This window comes from Carlito syrichta, unplaced genomic scaffold, assembly GCF_000164805.1.
Source record: "Carlito syrichta isolate Samal-C Ts95f unplaced genomic scaffold, Tarsius_syrichta-2.0.1 Scaffold310396, whole genome shotgun sequence".
In the NCBI taxonomy this organism is placed as follows: Eukaryota; Metazoa; Chordata; class Mammalia; order Primates; family Tarsiidae; genus Carlito; species Carlito syrichta.
Window position 1 is genome coordinate 222,777 of NW_007254492.1, and position 16,338 is coordinate 239,114.

The following is a 16,338-nucleotide window of genomic DNA, read 5'->3' on the forward strand; positions in this document are numbered from 1 at the left end:
AGTCTGGCAGGAGCTAGTTGAACCTCTCCTGAAGGTGGAGACTGGGTTAACCCCAACCCCTCCTGTCTGGACACTACTAAGTCAAGTGGTCTTGAGCAGGGATATGAAACAGGTGAAGGGCAGTCTTCCATTCTGCAGTTAACAGTGAGTGAGGACTTCATGGCTTTGAAGAGCCCCCTGCTCTGCATGCCCTCCCTTACACAGAGGGGAGTAGCCCCTTACTGGGCACTCAGCTCCCGTTCTGTCTTTCAGTAGGGGCACCCCTGCCCTGGGCAGGCCTGTCAGAGCCCTCCTTGGTTTCACTTCCACTCGGGGCCATACTCCACATTTGTTGATGGCTGGGCAAAGCCACACTGGCGGGCTTCACTTTGGACCTCCATCCTGGCGGCTGGGGAAGGTAAGGGGGGTGGTCCCTTCTCTGCCCTCTGGGGGACTCCCCAGGCCTTGGAACCTGACCTCTGCCACCCCCTGGGGCCTGCAAGCCCCTCTACTAAGCAAATCAGGCTTTCTCAAGCCCTGCTCCTCTTCCTAGGCAGGGCCACAATGAAATTCTGACACTAGCAGTTGACTTGGCTTAGTTTCAGTCATCATTCCTATTTACTTATGTCACCTCCCAGCTCTGAGTCCCAGGCCCAAAACCAGGACCTTACCTGAGACCTCTGCCTCTCCTTTTGCTCCAGTGCAAGGTGGGGGCTGCAGCCAGAGTCTTCCTCTGTACACCCCAATGTACACCCACCTCACATGAGCCCTCTTCTGGTCTCTGGCACAGACATGGCAGCTGCAGCCTCCTCCCTGGCCCAGGATTCTTGGGCAGAATAGGCACTGCTGACTCAGAACTGGCAAATGCAACCAGATTTTGTCAGAAACGAGGACTGGGCCCCGCCCTGCCCAGAGAAACCCGCTGCTGCTCTGACCCCATGGGTCATCCCTCACCCCATCCTCTCCTCTCCCCCAACCCCATCGGTTCCTCCCCTTCCCCTCACCCCCCTCACCCCTACTCTCACAGGCTGGGAGATATTCTGCTCGGGTGCGGAGGGTACACCTATGTGGTATGACTGTATGTGGAGGGAGTTGGACTGGGAGCCTGGGCAAGTCACAGCAAGAGGCTTTGTACCAGGTCACAAAGTTGCTGGATTCCACTCCCTCTGCCCTCAATTCCCAGGGATCTCTGTGGGCCAGCCCGGCCAGGTGCCTAAATTACCCTCCTCAAAGCCCAGCTCTCAAATTGCCTCTGCAAGATGCCCTGAGATCCTGGTGACTTCATTGGGCAGGTTTAATTTGGGTGCACACAAGCCCAAAGACTGGTTCTTTAGTGGTGGAGTTTCTGGCATCATTACCCCCAACTTGACCACCCTGGTCTTCAGTGTCTGTGTGATGGTGGCTGTTGGGGTTGGGGCCCTTGGGATGACCAGAGACAGGGCACAGAGACCTAGTGTTAGACCAGTGCCTGCCTCAAGTCACTTTCCTTGGCCTTCTACCGCCATCCTCTCTGAAATTCTGGGGAGGGGGATTATTAACCCAAGAATGCCAACTTTCAGAATGGTCAGACTCCAGGTGTGCTTCAGGGTGGGCCCTGCCTTGCCCTTTCCCCATGACATACAAACCTAGACCAGCCTGGGTAGGTAGGTGGATGGGGTTTATTCTGCCCCCTCTGAATCTTTAGATCTCCTGTCCCAGGGTACTGGGGTGAAGGGGCTATTTAAATCTCGACTCTGCGTTTTCCTGCTGTGAAATTTTGGACAAGTCTCTTCACCTCTCTGAGTTCCACAGTCAGGAGCAGTAATTGTGGAATCAGCCAAAATAATGGATGACAAGTACGGGTCACATATAGGTGCCTACCAGCAGGACATGAGGTGAAATCCTGTCTTCCCACAGCCATCCCCTGCCTGGACTCTTCTACAGGTTCCGGTGGCCACAGGGCCCAGCCTGAGGCTCTGATCTTAAGGGCATGCCCCTGCTACTTTTCAAGGGCTGTGAAACCCTATCTGAGCTCCTTCCAGAAGATCATGGACCCGAACCCAGATGCATTCAGAGAAAAAGTGAAGCTGCCCCTCCCACAGAAGCAGCTATGGCAGAGTGAGGGTCCTTAGGTAATGCAGGGTTAAGTCCTTAGGTCCTGATTGTGCAAAGATGCAGGATTCCATGATGGACAATCAGGTTGTTGGGCCTATTGGTAGTCCCAAGAGAGTATGGAATTATTTGGGGTTACTCTTCCATAATTATCTTTGTGGGATTTCGTTGTTTATTCATTTGTGAATGTAACTGTGGTGGTTAGTTTACTGTGGACCTAGTCCCAATACTATCTTCCAGCCCACAGGCAGAATGTAGCGCTTGATATGGACAGTCAGGAGACTTGTCCTCAGACCCTTATCTGAGGGAGGAGTCACGCTTAAGGAGTGTGTGAGTTGAAGAAGACACTGAAACCCCATTTGAAAACTGTTCTGCTATTTCACTCTTTTTTTTTTTGAGTTGGAATCTCACTCTCTCAACCAGGCTGGAGCGCAGTGGCACCATCACAACCTTGACCTCCTTGGCTCAGGTAATCCTTCTGCCTCAGCCTCCTGAGTAGCTGGGATGTAGCACATTCAGATAATTTTTTGTAGAGATTGGGTGTCACTATATTGCCCAGGTTAGTTGTGAACTCCTGGCCTCCAGCAATTCTAAGTGCTGGGATTATAAGTGTAAGTCACTACACCTGGTCTTTTGCTAGTTCACTTATTTAGCAAATATTTATTGAGCAGTTACTATGTATCAGACTCTGTCCTAGAGACTTGGGAACCATCAGTGAACAAAACACACCAAATACTCCTGCCCTCATGGAACTTAAATTCTCATGGAAAGAAAAGAGACATTATAGTCGGCCATGGTGGCTCATGCCTGTAATCTCAGCACTTTGGGAGGTGGAGGTGAGAGGATTGCCTGAGCTCAGGTGTTTGAGACCAACCTGAGCAACATGGCGAGACCTTGTCTTTACAGTAAATCCAAAAATTAACTGAGCATGGTGGCGCATGCCTGTGGCTCCAGCTTCTTGGAAGGCTGAAGCGGACGACTCACTTGAGCCCAGTAAGTCAAGGCTACAGTGGCCATGAGTGTGCCACTGCACTCCAGCCTTGGTGACAGAGTGAGACTCTGATTCAAAAAAAAAGAAAAGAGACACTATGAAAAACATAAGTGAATTGTATAGTATGTTGGATATTGACAAGAAAAATTTAATAAGTAGGGTAAAGGAGTTCAGGAATGGGACAGGGTTAAATTTTAAATAGGTTGATCAGGCTGGATCTTATGGGGAAGGTGATATTTGAGCAAAGATTTTAAAGGGAGTGAGGGAGTGAACCATTTAGAGATATCTGGGGTAAAGGATTCCAGGCACAGGGATCAGGCAGCTCCAAGGCCTTGAGGCAGGAGTGAGTCTTGTGTGCTAGAACTGGCAAGGAGGCCCATGTGGCTGGATCTGAGAGGGTGAGGGGGAGAGATACTAGGAGGAGACAAAGAGAGCAGCTCCTATTGAGCCTTGTAAGAGCTTCCACTCTAGGAGAAACAGGGAGCATTTGCGGGGCTTCAAGCCAAGGAGAGACACAATCTGACTCATGTTTAAAGAAAATACGACAGGGCGTGGTGGCTCACACCTGTAATCTCAGCACTTTGGGAGACAGAGGTGGGAGGATTGCTTGAGCCCAGGAGTTTAAGACCAACTTGGGCAACATAGTGAGACCCAATCTCTACAAAATATATTTTAAAAAATTAGTCAGGCATGTTGGCATGTGTCTGTAATTGAGTTACTCGAGAGACTGAGATGGAAGGATTCCCTGAGCCCAGGGGGTTGAGGCTGCAGTGAGCTGTGATTGTACCACTGTACTCCAGCTTGGGCAATAGAGTAAGACCTCAACTCAAATAGATAGATAGATAGATAGATAGATAGATAGATAGATAGATAAAATCTCTCTGGCTGCTGGAAAGAGAAATCACCTCGTAGGGACAAGGAATGAAGCTGGGAGCCCAGTGAAGAGCCCCTCACAATAAATAACTCAGGTGGAAGGGTGGCGGCATGGCCCTCAATGGTAGGCATGGAGGTCGTGAAAAGTAGTAGGATTCTAGATTTATTTTGGAAGATGGAGCCAAGAGGATTGACTGGCAGGGGCTGTGAGAGAAAGAGAGCAGTCAAGGAGGACTCCTAAGTTTCGAGCCTGGTTAGCAGGGAGGGACAGAGCTCCCATGGGGAAGACTGAGGGGGAGGGGGCACTTCATGTTGGACATATTAAGTTGGAGTTGCCTTCAGACATCAAGGAGAGATGTCAAGTACAAGATGATTTTGAAAGTCTGGAGTTTAGGAGGGTGAGGGAGAAAATGGGGGAGATGGTTCAGAACATGTTTAAAATATCCGTTAGGTAGGATGCAGTGGCTCACAACTGCAAACCCAGCACTTTGGGAGGCTGAGGAAGGGGGATTGTTTGAGCCCAGGAGTTCAAGACCAGCCTAGGCAACATAGTGAGATCTCTATCTCTGCAAAAAAAATTTAAAAGGTTAGCCAGGCATGGTGATGTGTGCCTGTAGTCCCAGCTATTCAGAAGTCTGAGGAGAAGGATTGGCTGGGCCCAGGAATTTGAGGCTGTGGTGAGCTGTGATCATGCCACAGTACTCCAGCCTGGGCAACAGAATGAGACCTCGACTCAAAGAAAAAAAAAAAAAGCAAATCCATGAACTCTCACAGAATGCATATGAAATTGTAGTTTAGTATAGTCTTTCTGGAGGGCAAATTGGCAATATCGCAAATACTAAAATGTACACACCCTTGGCCATTATACAGCTATGCCAAGTATGCACAGATATGAACAAGGTTGCTCATTACAGCATTATTTATAGTAGCAAAAAAGAAAACAGTAGTCTTCCATGAGTTCCTCTAGGATATAATAAGTGAACAAAGCAAATGGCAGGACAATATCAATGTACAACATGATTTCATTTGTGTGTGTGCGTATGTGTGTTTTAAGTCAGAGTCTCACTGTGTCGCCCAGGATGAAGTGCAATGGCACACTCACAGCCACTACAGCCTCGACCTGCTGGGCTCAGGTGATCCTTCTACCTCAGCCTTCCAAGTAGCTGGAACCACAGGCAAATGCCACCACACCTGGCTAAGTTTTTGATTTATTGTAGAGACGAGGTCTCACCATGTTGCTCAGGCTGGTCTCAAACCCCTGAGCTCAGGCAATCCTCTCGCCTCAGCCTTCCAAAATGCTAGGATTATAGGCTTGAGCCACCATGCCTGACCTCATTTGTGTTTTTTTGTTTGTTTTGCTTTTTTTTTTTTTGAGTTAGAGTCTCACTCCAGCACCCAGACTGGAGTGCAATGGCTCATGGCCACCCCAGCGTCGACCTGCTGGGCTCAAGCCATCCTTCCGCCTCAGCCCTCCAAGTAGTCAGAACTACAGGTGCACACTACCACGCCTGGTTAATTTTTGATTTATTGTAGAGATGGGGTTTCACTAAGTTGCCCAGACTGGTCTTGAACCCACAGGCTCGGGTCATCCACTCACCTCAGCCTACCAAAGTGCTGGGATTACAGGCTTGAGCCACTGTGCCCAGCCTAATTTGTGTTTTTAAAACATTTTTAAAAATGACTTTATAGATGATCAGGATTTGTACAAGCAGAAAAATAGCTGAAAGACTACAGTAATAATCTAATACTCTGAGGGAAGACCAAGAGGAGGATACTTCCTTTTTATTATTTGTGTAGTATTTGGATTTTTTTTTTTTACCATGATGATATAGAATTTTTGAAATTTAAAAGCAAAAAAAAATTTTAGAAGGACAAAGATGTGTGTGAAAATCCAGAGATTAAAAACACAAAAACTGTGGTCAGCAGAACAGGTTATAAAAGGAAGAAGAAGCTGGGTACTGTGTACACACCTGTAACACCACACTTTGGGAGGCCAAGGTGGGAGGATTGCTTGAGCCCAGGAGTTTGAGACCAGCCTGGGCAACATAGCAAGACCCTGTCTCTACAAAAAATAAAAAATTTAGCTGGGTGCTGGGTGCACACCTGTAGTCCTTGCTTCTTGAGAGGCTGAAGCAGAAGGATCGCCTGAGTCCAGGAATTTGAGGTTGCAGTGTATCCGGATGGTGCCACTGTACTCCAGCCTAGGCAACAGAGTGAGACTTTAATAAAACAAAACAAAACAAAACAAATAAAAAAAAGGCAGCTAACAAGGAATTCCCCTTGTGCCGATGAAGTCTCCATGGGAAGGGAGCTGGAGATTGGCTACAAAGGTGACCTGAACCTTTGTTACTAGTGTAGGGTTGCACCATCACTCATTCAGCTAGCCAGAACGCAAGCAGAATAGAATGCTGGGCACAGTGGAATCAGGGATGAATTCAGTTTATTAGGCCAAGAGACACTGGTAGAAGAGGGTCATGATGGTGGGTGGTCGGGGATGCACAGAAGGAAGGGGAGAGAAATGAAGAGAGTGTGTCAGTCGGAGAGAATGGACAGCAACCACAGATGCTGCTGAGAGGTCGAGGAAGATGACGGCCAAGGGATGGTCATTGCCACTGAAGGGACAGGAGGGCTGCTGGCAATCTTGGTCTGGACAGTGTCAGAGGGTGGGTGTGTCTATGTTTCACTGAAGTCACTGGTTGCTGTAAAAATAGACAGGGAGCCAAGAGGCATTGGAGGCTGGTTAGGAAACCAATGCCGAGGTTGTTAAAGAGATGAGGGAGTGTCAGAGGGCTGGAGTCAGAGGGTGGGAGGGTTATGCAAAGACTGGGGAGACTTCTCCCAGGTTGGGTCAGGTACCCAAGACTTTCTCTGAGGCTGTCTGGAGGCAGGATGGAGAAGCCAAAAGTAATGGTAAGAAACCATTGTCCTGGCCTTTCCTAGGTCAGGAAAGTGGGCCAGGGAGCCTCCACAGTGGAATGGCCCCTAACCAACAAGACCACCCAGTTTGAACCGGCTCACCCCTAACATTAGAGCATTGGAGGCTCCCAGTTGTTCCTGCATCTGTTCTTCCCACCCCCAGCTTCTTCCTGCACCATTGGGAGCTGTCAAATGTATGCGGAAAATTGAATAAAGGCACATTTGCCCAAGCTCCCACCAGTCCCCCTCTCCCACCAAAGTTACCCACCCCTAAGTGCACACACCAGTCAGCCCTGGGCGGAAGAACTTAAAGAAGAGGCCTGCATGGGCCCTAGAGTGGAGATGGATATTTGGGCAAATACTTTTAGAGTCCCAGGTACTTGGAGGGCAGGCCTAGCACACATTTCCTGGCCCTGTGGTCTCCTTACTCTGTGGGGAAGGCATCTGGAGGAGAGCCAGAGAAAGGCCCTCTCAAGTTCATGATCCAGGGCCCTGGCCTCCCAGCTCTCAGGACAGAAAAGGTGCTGGAAAGAACAGATGGTGGAGGCAGGCAACTAAAAGAAATGGAAGTGGCCCAGGGCTCTGGACCAGCATCCTGGAACTCATCTCACAAAGTGAGTTTCAGGCTGTAAGGTAAGGCAAGCAAACATTCCAGAGTAGAAAATGATTCTCTGTATCACCTGTGAGCAGAAGCTATGGTGTGTCAATGAAGACTGTCAACATGATGTTAAGCCACCACCCTGAACAATTGCAGTCCTCGTCCCCATCTCACTGGATGCTATAATCACCCACCTGACTGTACACACGGGATACTCGGGGGCCATTGTTGGCCTCTCTTTCTCACTTCCCATTATTCACCAGCAAGTCTTGTCCATTCTATCTTTGGATCTATCTCCAATTCATTTCCCTCGCTCTCATTCAAGCTCCCTCATCTCTTTCGTAACCTCTGCACTAGTTTCCTAATCAGCCTCCAATGACTCTTGCCTGTCTATTCTCAAGGCAACCAGTGACCTTAGTAAAACATAGAGCTGGCCATGACATACCCCAGCCTAAGGCGATCGATGGCCTTCCTACTGCCCTCAGAATAAAGTCCAAATTCCTTCATATGGCCTACAAACCCATTTATGATCTGGCCCTGACTTATTGGGTTCCTTTCTCCACCCTCACGTTCTTTGAAGTTTCCCTCCTCCTGAATTTCGTTAGGTCCCTCCCACATATGGCAAGTTGTCACCCAACTTTGACACACCTGGGTCCCTCTACATGCGTGCCCTTTATCCTTCTCTTCTGGCTTACTCCTACTCATTCTTTTGTTAATCTGTACAAAATTGAGATATAATTTATATACTGTAAAATTCACCCTTTTACAGTGTACAGTCCTATGAGGTTTGACAAATCCATGCAGTTGTAACCACCATCACAATTGAGATACAAAAAAGTTCTACCAACCCCCTAAATTCCCTCATGCTTCTTTGTAGCCAAACCTAGCCCTCATCCTCAGCTCCTGGAAACTACTTATCTGTTTTGTTTTGTTTTTTACATCTTCTGGAGTGTTCTATAAATGGAATCATTTGGCCTGGCTTGGTGTCTCAGCCTGTGTTCCCAGCACTTTGGGAGGCTGAGGCAAATGGATTGCCTGAGCCCGCAGGTTTGAGACCTGCAACTTGGTGAGACCTTGTCTCTACAATAAATCAAAAAATTAGCCAGACATGGTAGCACTCACCTGTAGTTCTGGCTACTTGGAAGACTGAGGCAGAAGGATGGCCTGAGCCCAGCAGGTTGACGCTGGGGTGGCCCTGAATGTGCCACTGCATTCCAGCCTGGGCGATGGAGTAAGACTCCAACTCAAAAAATAAATAAATAGCCAGGCTCGGTGGCTCAGCCTGTAATCCCGAGACTTTGGGAGGCTGAGGTGAGTGGATTGCCTGAGCCCGCGGGTTCGAGAGCCGCCTGGGCAACTTGGCAAGACCTCATCTCTACAATAAACCAAAAATCAGCCGGGCGTGGTAGTGCATGCCTGTTATTCCGGCTACTCGGAAGGCTGAGGCGGAAGGATCGCTGGAGCCCAGTAGGTCGAGGCTGTGGTGGTTGGGAGCGGCCACTGCACTCCAGTCTGGGTGACGGAGTGAGACTCCAACTCAACAAATAAATAAATAAATAAATGATAAATAAATAAATGGAATCATTCAGCATGTATGTAGCCCTTTGAGACTGATTTCTTTTTCCTAGCATAGTGCATTTGAGATTCATTTATGCTGTTGTGTGTATCAATAGCCTGTTTCTTTTTTATTGCTGAGTAGTATTCCACTAAATAGATGTACTATGATGTATCTAACCATTCACCAGTGGATGGGACATTGGAGTTTTTTCCAGCTAGTTTTGAGCAATTATGAATAAAACTGCCATAAACATCTGGTACAAGGTTTTCTGTGCACGTTGATTTCATTTCATTTGGGGAAATGCCTAGGAGTGGCTTGCTGTATGTGTAATTTATAAGAAACTGCCAAACTGTTTTCCAGAGTTGCTGTACTAGTTTGTATTTCCATTTGCAATATAGGAGAATTCCAGTTGATCCACATCCTCACTAGCACTTGTTTGATCCTTTTATTTATTCAAGGAATGTATTCATTTTATGCCATTCTACTAAGTGCAGAGTGGTATTGGCAGTGTGGTTTTGATTTCCTCTTCCTTGATGACTAATGATGTTGAGTCTACTCATTCTTTTGAATCTCTGCTCGATCTTCATGTGTTCTAAGAAGCCACCCTCACCCTGCAGACTAAGTTCCTGTTCTCCTTTGTGGTTCTGTGACAACCCACATTTATCTCCACCTTGGCTTTAAACCATTTAACTACAGTTGTTTTACTGTCCCATTCCCACCCCACTCTAGTAAACGTAAAATTATATTACGGAAGGAAATCTCAGAATGAGATAACGACCACAATGATAAAAGCTGGATGGCAAGTTGTAAGAATTTTGCTGTTAGTTCAGCAGGAAAAACAAAAGTAGTTAACTTGCTGCTGGTTTGGCAACAAACAAAAAGCAGTCGATGATTCCTGTTAGAGACAAACCCTACAATCAATCCACCACTTTACAAACCTCTGGTAATCATTTTGCAGGCAATTCCCCCAGGCCACAATGAATCCGATATATTTGTGGAAGAAATGCTTCTGCTTCTTTACAGTCAGCACTCTGCCGCTCTTTGGCCTCTCGTGCTCTTCACAATATATCTTCTCTTTAATAAACCTATCTTTCTTAATTCATAACTGTCTTGGTGAATACTTTCTCCCCCATGACTCTGGTCTGTCTAGCCCACCACACTCAACACACACACATACACACACACACACACACACACATACACACACGCGCGCGCGCGCGCCTGTGCACTTCCTGAAGACAAAAGCAGCATCTTACTTCCTTTGATATCTTCAGCTCCTGGCACAGACCAGAAACACAATCTTTATACAATTGCTGACCAAAAAAACAAAACAAAACAAAACTCTGCCTAATATTTTAAAGAGGTTTATTCTGACCAATATGAGTGAACATGGCCCAGGGGACAGTCTCAAAAGGTCCTGAGAAAGTGTGCCCAAGGCAGTTGGGTTACGATTTGGTTTTATACGTTTTAGGGAGACAGGAATTGTAGGTAAAATCATAAATCAATACATGGAAGGTGTACCGTGGTTCATGGTGTGGGGGCACAGGAGGCTTACAGGTCATAGGTGGATTCAAAAAGGCAGCAGTCTTTGGAGAAAATAGATGGCAAATCTCTCTTTTCCAACCTTAAAAGGTATCAGACTCTTCGTTAATCTCTCCTAGATCTGGGAAAGACCTGGCTGTGTTAATGGAGACTCTGTACCGATACAAATTTTTCCCACCAAAGGTGGCTTTGCAGAGCCATGTCAAAATATGTCTAAGAAATATCTTTCAAGGTAAAATATTTTGATTTCCTTCAGGGTCTGCTATCTGTCATGTGATGATATGCCAGAATCAGGCTGGAATTTGGTATCTTATTGCTACACAGTCTGTTTTATGATCTCTAGTTTAATGTTAATGCTGGTCAGTTGCTGTTCTCAACACCAAAGGGGGGAGTTATGACAAGGTGAGCCCAACCTCCCTTCCCTTCATGGCCGGAAATTCAGTTTTTCCGGTTTCTCTGGGAAAGGGGGGGGTCCGTGCAGTCGGGGGGCTATGGGGACTTCAGGATTTTGGGTTTACACAACAGATATTAAATGAATGAACGACTGCTGAATAAATTGCAGAATGGATGGATGAAGACAGGTAGTTAGGCACAAGGTTTTGCAATCAGACTGGACTGGCAGTGTCAAGTAACCCTTTCTCCATAGGGGCCCCACACCTTTAAAGGACCAATGCTGAGGATGAGAGTAGTTTCGGTGACGGCACTGATGACGCGATCAAAGGAGACCGGGCGGAAGGGGCGTGGCCGGAAGCAGCGGTGCGACCAGGAGTTAGCGGCGTCTCAGTTGCCATGGAGACCGGGCACTCCACAGCGCCGAGGTCCGTGGCGTCCGCGACTATCGCGTACGAGGGGACAACGTGGGCGCCAACCTCGCGCCCAGCCCGACCCAGCAGCCCCAGCCTGTCCTCCTGGAAGTCCTCCGTCGCCCACACAGAGGGCTTCTGCTACAGCTTCGCGGCCCGGCCTCGCCGCGTGGCGCCGCTTGCGCTCGCGCCGCAGCCCGAGCCGCAGCTGCTTCGCCTGCGCCCCTCCTCGCTGCGCACCCAGGACATCTCGCACTTGCTCACCGGCGTCTTCCGCAACCTGTACTCGGCCGAGGTGATCGGCGAGGACGTGAGCGCGAGTCTGATTAAGGCCCGCGGCAGCGAGAATGAGCGCCACGAGGCGTTCGTGGACGAGCTGCGGCAGGTAACGTGGCCTCGGCGCCCCGCGCGGTGGCGTCGCGTCTGCGGACAGTGCGGGGGACCCGGGGGCGCGCCTGCAGGACGCTGCGCTCCACGCGTGTCAGCCCCTGCAGGGTGCCAGGCGCTGTTCCAGGCACTGGGGGTTCGACGGGGAACGAGCAGATCGAGTGCATGCCAAGTGGAACCGACATTCCAGCGGAAGGACACTCCATCTAGACACATACCCATCTACCTACATTTCTCTGTGCACTTATGCACATTATATGTTGCGTATATCAATGAAACCACTGGGGCAGAACGCTGAACGGTGGTTGTTCCTTGGAGGGAAAAACCAACTTCTTGTATCCCTTGGTTTTTGTTTGTTTGAGTCGGAGTCTGACTCTGTCGTCCAGGCTAGAGTGCAGTGGCACAAGTACAGCTCACCGCAGCCTCGCCTTCTTGGGTTCAGGTGATCCCTCTGCCTCAGCCTCCTAAGGAGGTGGAACTAAGGGCGCGCTCCACCACATTTTTATTTTTTGTAGAAACGAGGTCATACTATGTTGCCCAGTTTGGTCTCGAACTCCTGGGCTCAATCTTCCCTTCTCTGCCTCCTAAAATGCCATGATTTCAGGTGTGAGCCACCGCGGCCGGCATGGGGTACCTCTGTATCACAAACCACATGACTGAGGAATGCATGCCCAGATTTTTTTTTTCCCAGTTGGAGTCTCTGTCGCCCAGGCTAGAGTGCAGTGGCACACTCACTGCCACCCCAGCGTCAACCTGCTGGGCTCCAGCGAACCTTCCACTTCAGCCTTCCAAGTAGCTGGAACTACAGGCGTGTGCTACTTTTTGATTTATTGTAGAGACGAGGTCTTGCCAAGTTGCCCGGTCTGGTCTCAAACCCATGGGCTCAGACAATCCACTCGCTTCAGCCTCCCAAAATGCTGGGATTACAGGCTGAGCCACCGAGCTCGGCCACATGCCCAGATTTTAGGAAGCATGTGCAGTCTCTGGAACAGCAACTCTGTTTCTTTATCTGTGCTTGGAGAAAACCAGCTGACTTGGGTTGACTCCGCTGGCGACAAGGCTGACAACTCCCTTAAACTTGAGGCACACCCCCACACCAACCTTTTACCCAAGTGTGCCCCCTGCCTCTCAGATCTTCCTCTTTCTTCTCCATTCTGTCCTCTACCTACCCTTTAAGTGATACACATCCCACCCCCTACCCAGTTTTATTCATCCTTTCATTTAACTCATTTATTGAGTGCCTACTATGTGCTATGCTCTGTTCTGGGCAGTGGGGATTCAGCAATGAATAAAACACTGGTGTATGAGCTCACACACACTCACACACAACCTGTTCTCTGTAGCTTACAATCTAACCGTGGTAGATAGATATTAACAAGATGAATCTCTCTGTAGTATGTGAGACACTAATGGGTTCAGCCTCGCCCCCTCCACGGGTTCTAGGCTTCTTGAAGTGCAGCCAAGATTCCTGGGATGGGAACCTCTGCCCTATTATTCCTGGGCCATCACATTCGCTCTGCTAAGACTTCAGCCTACCTAAGCTAGACCCTGTCCTTGAACTTCTGACTCATATCTCTGTCATTCACGTAAACCAGAATATGTGGACCATTATAAACCTATAAACTCCATAGCCAGTCCTACTTCCTTAATATCTCTTCCACAAGTAGCCTCTATAATGGGGTCTGGACTGAACAAACAGTGATCCCTCTTTTTGAGGAAAAAAGGTTTGAATGTTTTTGAAGATAAAAGTAATACATGGTCATTGCAAGAATGTAAAAATGCAGAAAAATTTAAAGAGTGATCCTCTAGAAATACAACTATGCAAAGATAAATTGACTTTATAAATGGTATATCCACACTAAGGAATACTATGAAGTTGCTAAAAAGAATGAATTATACTATATTGTAGACATAACCCGTGGCCTGCCATTTATTAATTTAGCAAAAACAAACAAACATAGAACAATATTAGGATAATCTCATGTTTTATAATATGCATGGAAAAAAGTTGAAAGTTTTATATCAAAATGTTAACAGTGCTCTTGGGGGCATTTAACTTTTTTTTTTTTTTTGCATACTTTTGTGTCATCTGAACTTTTACAATGTACATGAATTAATTTTGTAATTACAGAAAAGTTTTGAGAAGAGCAGAGATCTGTTATTCCACTCTGTGGTGCTGCTGTTCTCATACCTGTATTTCTCTCTCTCTTCCTTTTGTCCTGTTTGTCCTTCTTTGCTTTCTTCTCATGTGTCTCTGGATGACACTGCCATCTGACTGTAAGGACTAGAATTCATTCTTCCTGGGAGAAGCGATAATCACCACCCAGTGTGGAGTGTCTCTCTTGACTGAGTTCTCCCCCAAACAACCTCACTGGCTACAGGTCTTCCCCAGGTCCTCCTATTGAGGTATTGTGTGGTCTAATGATTCAGAGCAAATTCTCTGGAACCATACACCCTGGGTTCAAATCCTGTCTCCTCCGCATACCACCTGTATGACCTTGAACAATGCTAACTTTTTTTACTCCCAAACTGGAGTGCAGTGGCACGCTCATGGCCACTGCAACCTCAACCTACTGGGTTCAGGTAATCCATCCACCTCAGCCTTCCAAGTAGCTGGACCTACAGGCATGCACCCCTGTGCCCAGCTAAATTATTTATTTATTTATTTATTGTAGAGACGAGGTCTCACCAACTTGCCCAGGCCAGTCTTGAACCTGTGGACTCAGGCAATCCTCTCACCTCTGCCTCTCAAAGTGCTGGTATTACAGGTGTGAGTCACCGTGCCCAGCAATGCTTACTTCTAGATAGCTGTTTGCTTATCTATTAAATGGGGATGATAATATCTACCGCATTGTTTTTTGTTTTGTTTTTGTTTGTTTTAGAGGTTTCTTGCTCTGTTGCCTAGGCTGAAGTGCAATGGTGGCATCGTAGCTCACTGCAACCTCGAACTCCTGGGTTCAAGTGATCCTCCTGCCTCAGCCTCCCAAGTAGCTGGGACTACAGGCATGCACCATCATGCCTTGCTAATTTTTAAAACTATTTTGTAGATATGGGCGTCTCCCTGTGTTGTCCAGTCTAGTCTTGAACTCCTGGCCTCAAGTGCTCCTCCAATCTCAGTGTTTCTAAGTGCTGGGATTGCAGGCATGAGCTCTCTGCCTGATTTACCCAAAGGTTTTTTTGAGGATTAAATGAGTCAATACAGTAGAATATTTACAATATTGAGTGTTTACAACATGGTAAGCACTTAGAACATTATTGTTTGTTATTATTATTATTTGTTGTTATTGTTATTATTTGGATAAGTTGCTAACTCCTACATCCAAGAATTAAGGTCAGGGATTGTCAACAGACCCAAATAACAAGGCACATGACACAAAGCATGATACTTTATATTTAAGGAACTGTCCCAGGCCACTGTCCCCTGAAAAGGTGTTTCCTGACCCCAGGAAGAATTGGCTAGCTTCTCTTAGCCTTCATTATATACTCATTCATTTGCTTTTAAGGCTCTATTCCACTTATTTGTATCCTTGCCAGACCCCTCCTGCTAAAATGTAAACTCCTTGAGGACAGAATATGTATCTGATTCATTTCTCTCCCCAGATTTACATGGTAGATGCACAATAAATCTTTTATTAAAAGAATGACTCAAGAAACATCTTTCAGGTCCTACTAGCTCTAGGAATACAATAAGGAACATAGTCTCCCTACATAAATTATCATTTTCTTTCTTTTTTTTTTTCCTACCATGTTGCTCAGGCTGGTCTCAACCTCCTGGGCTCAAGAGATTCTCCCACCTCAGCCTCCTAGGTAGCTGGGATTGCAGGCATGAGCCACTGCGCCTAGCTAATGCAAATGATCTCTCACATTGCCTGTACCAGTGAGCTCTCTGCTTCTTGTCTGAACAAGAGAGTATGGGTCAAAAGTCTGACTGGTCAACCAATCTGTAATTAGTCTTGAGGAGTGTGTTGGGCATCTGGGTTGGACTCTGGGCACAGACGCTGTGGCAGAGTTTGGTGTGCAAGGTGTTTAATAGCGATCAACACCTGTGAAGGAGGGAGAAAAATCAAGAGTGAGCCACGGAGGAAGTTGAATGTAATAGGGCCCAACAAATCTTGGCAAATGCAGGTTGTTCTGGAGAGATTATTGCCTGTCAGTTTCTCTCTGGGTCAAAATGGCCAAGCTTTATACTCCTGCCTTTCTCAGTCACCAGATATGGGTGCTGCAGAAAGGACAAGGTCTCAGGTGAGCCCTTCCAGCTGCTGAGGTAGACTCCATGGGGGCTGTGTTGACTATGCTCCCTATAGCTAGAGAGCGCATCCTTCCTTGAACAGGGATATTGTGGTTCCACAGGTGGTGTGCTCACTTGTGTTGGATATTTCATGGTTTGAATGGCAGGTCTCTTTGCTGTGAAGCCAAGAGGGTACCAAACTTGGCTCTATCACTGACTTTACTATGGAAACTTCAAGCATTTCCATCCATGGGTCTCTGTTTTTACATCTGATAGTTTGGATCAGATGGTCATGGTAGTTCTCCAGCTGTTCTTCTAGGCTTCACTGGAAGCCCCGATGCTGGGTGGGGTTGAGTCAAGCTATGTGATCTC

The 16,338-nt window shown here is 47.4% G+C and overlaps 1 protein-coding gene across 2 annotated transcripts in view; it reads left to right on the forward strand.

The window, feature by feature from the left end:
• Positions 1-11,322: 11,322 nt before the first annotated feature.
• The window catches only part of DLEC1 (deleted in lung and esophageal cancer 1), a 68,566-nt gene continuing 63,550 nt past the window's right edge, over positions 11,323-16,338 (forward strand). For both annotated transcript variants that reach the window (XM_008068338.1, XM_008068339.1), the window contains exon 1: positions 11,323-11,736. In XM_008068338.1, coding sequence (XP_008066529.1) covers positions 11,338-11,736 — 399 coding nt within the window. In that variant the 5' untranslated portion in view covers positions 11,323-11,337. The remainder of the gene's footprint in view (positions 11,737-16,338) is intronic.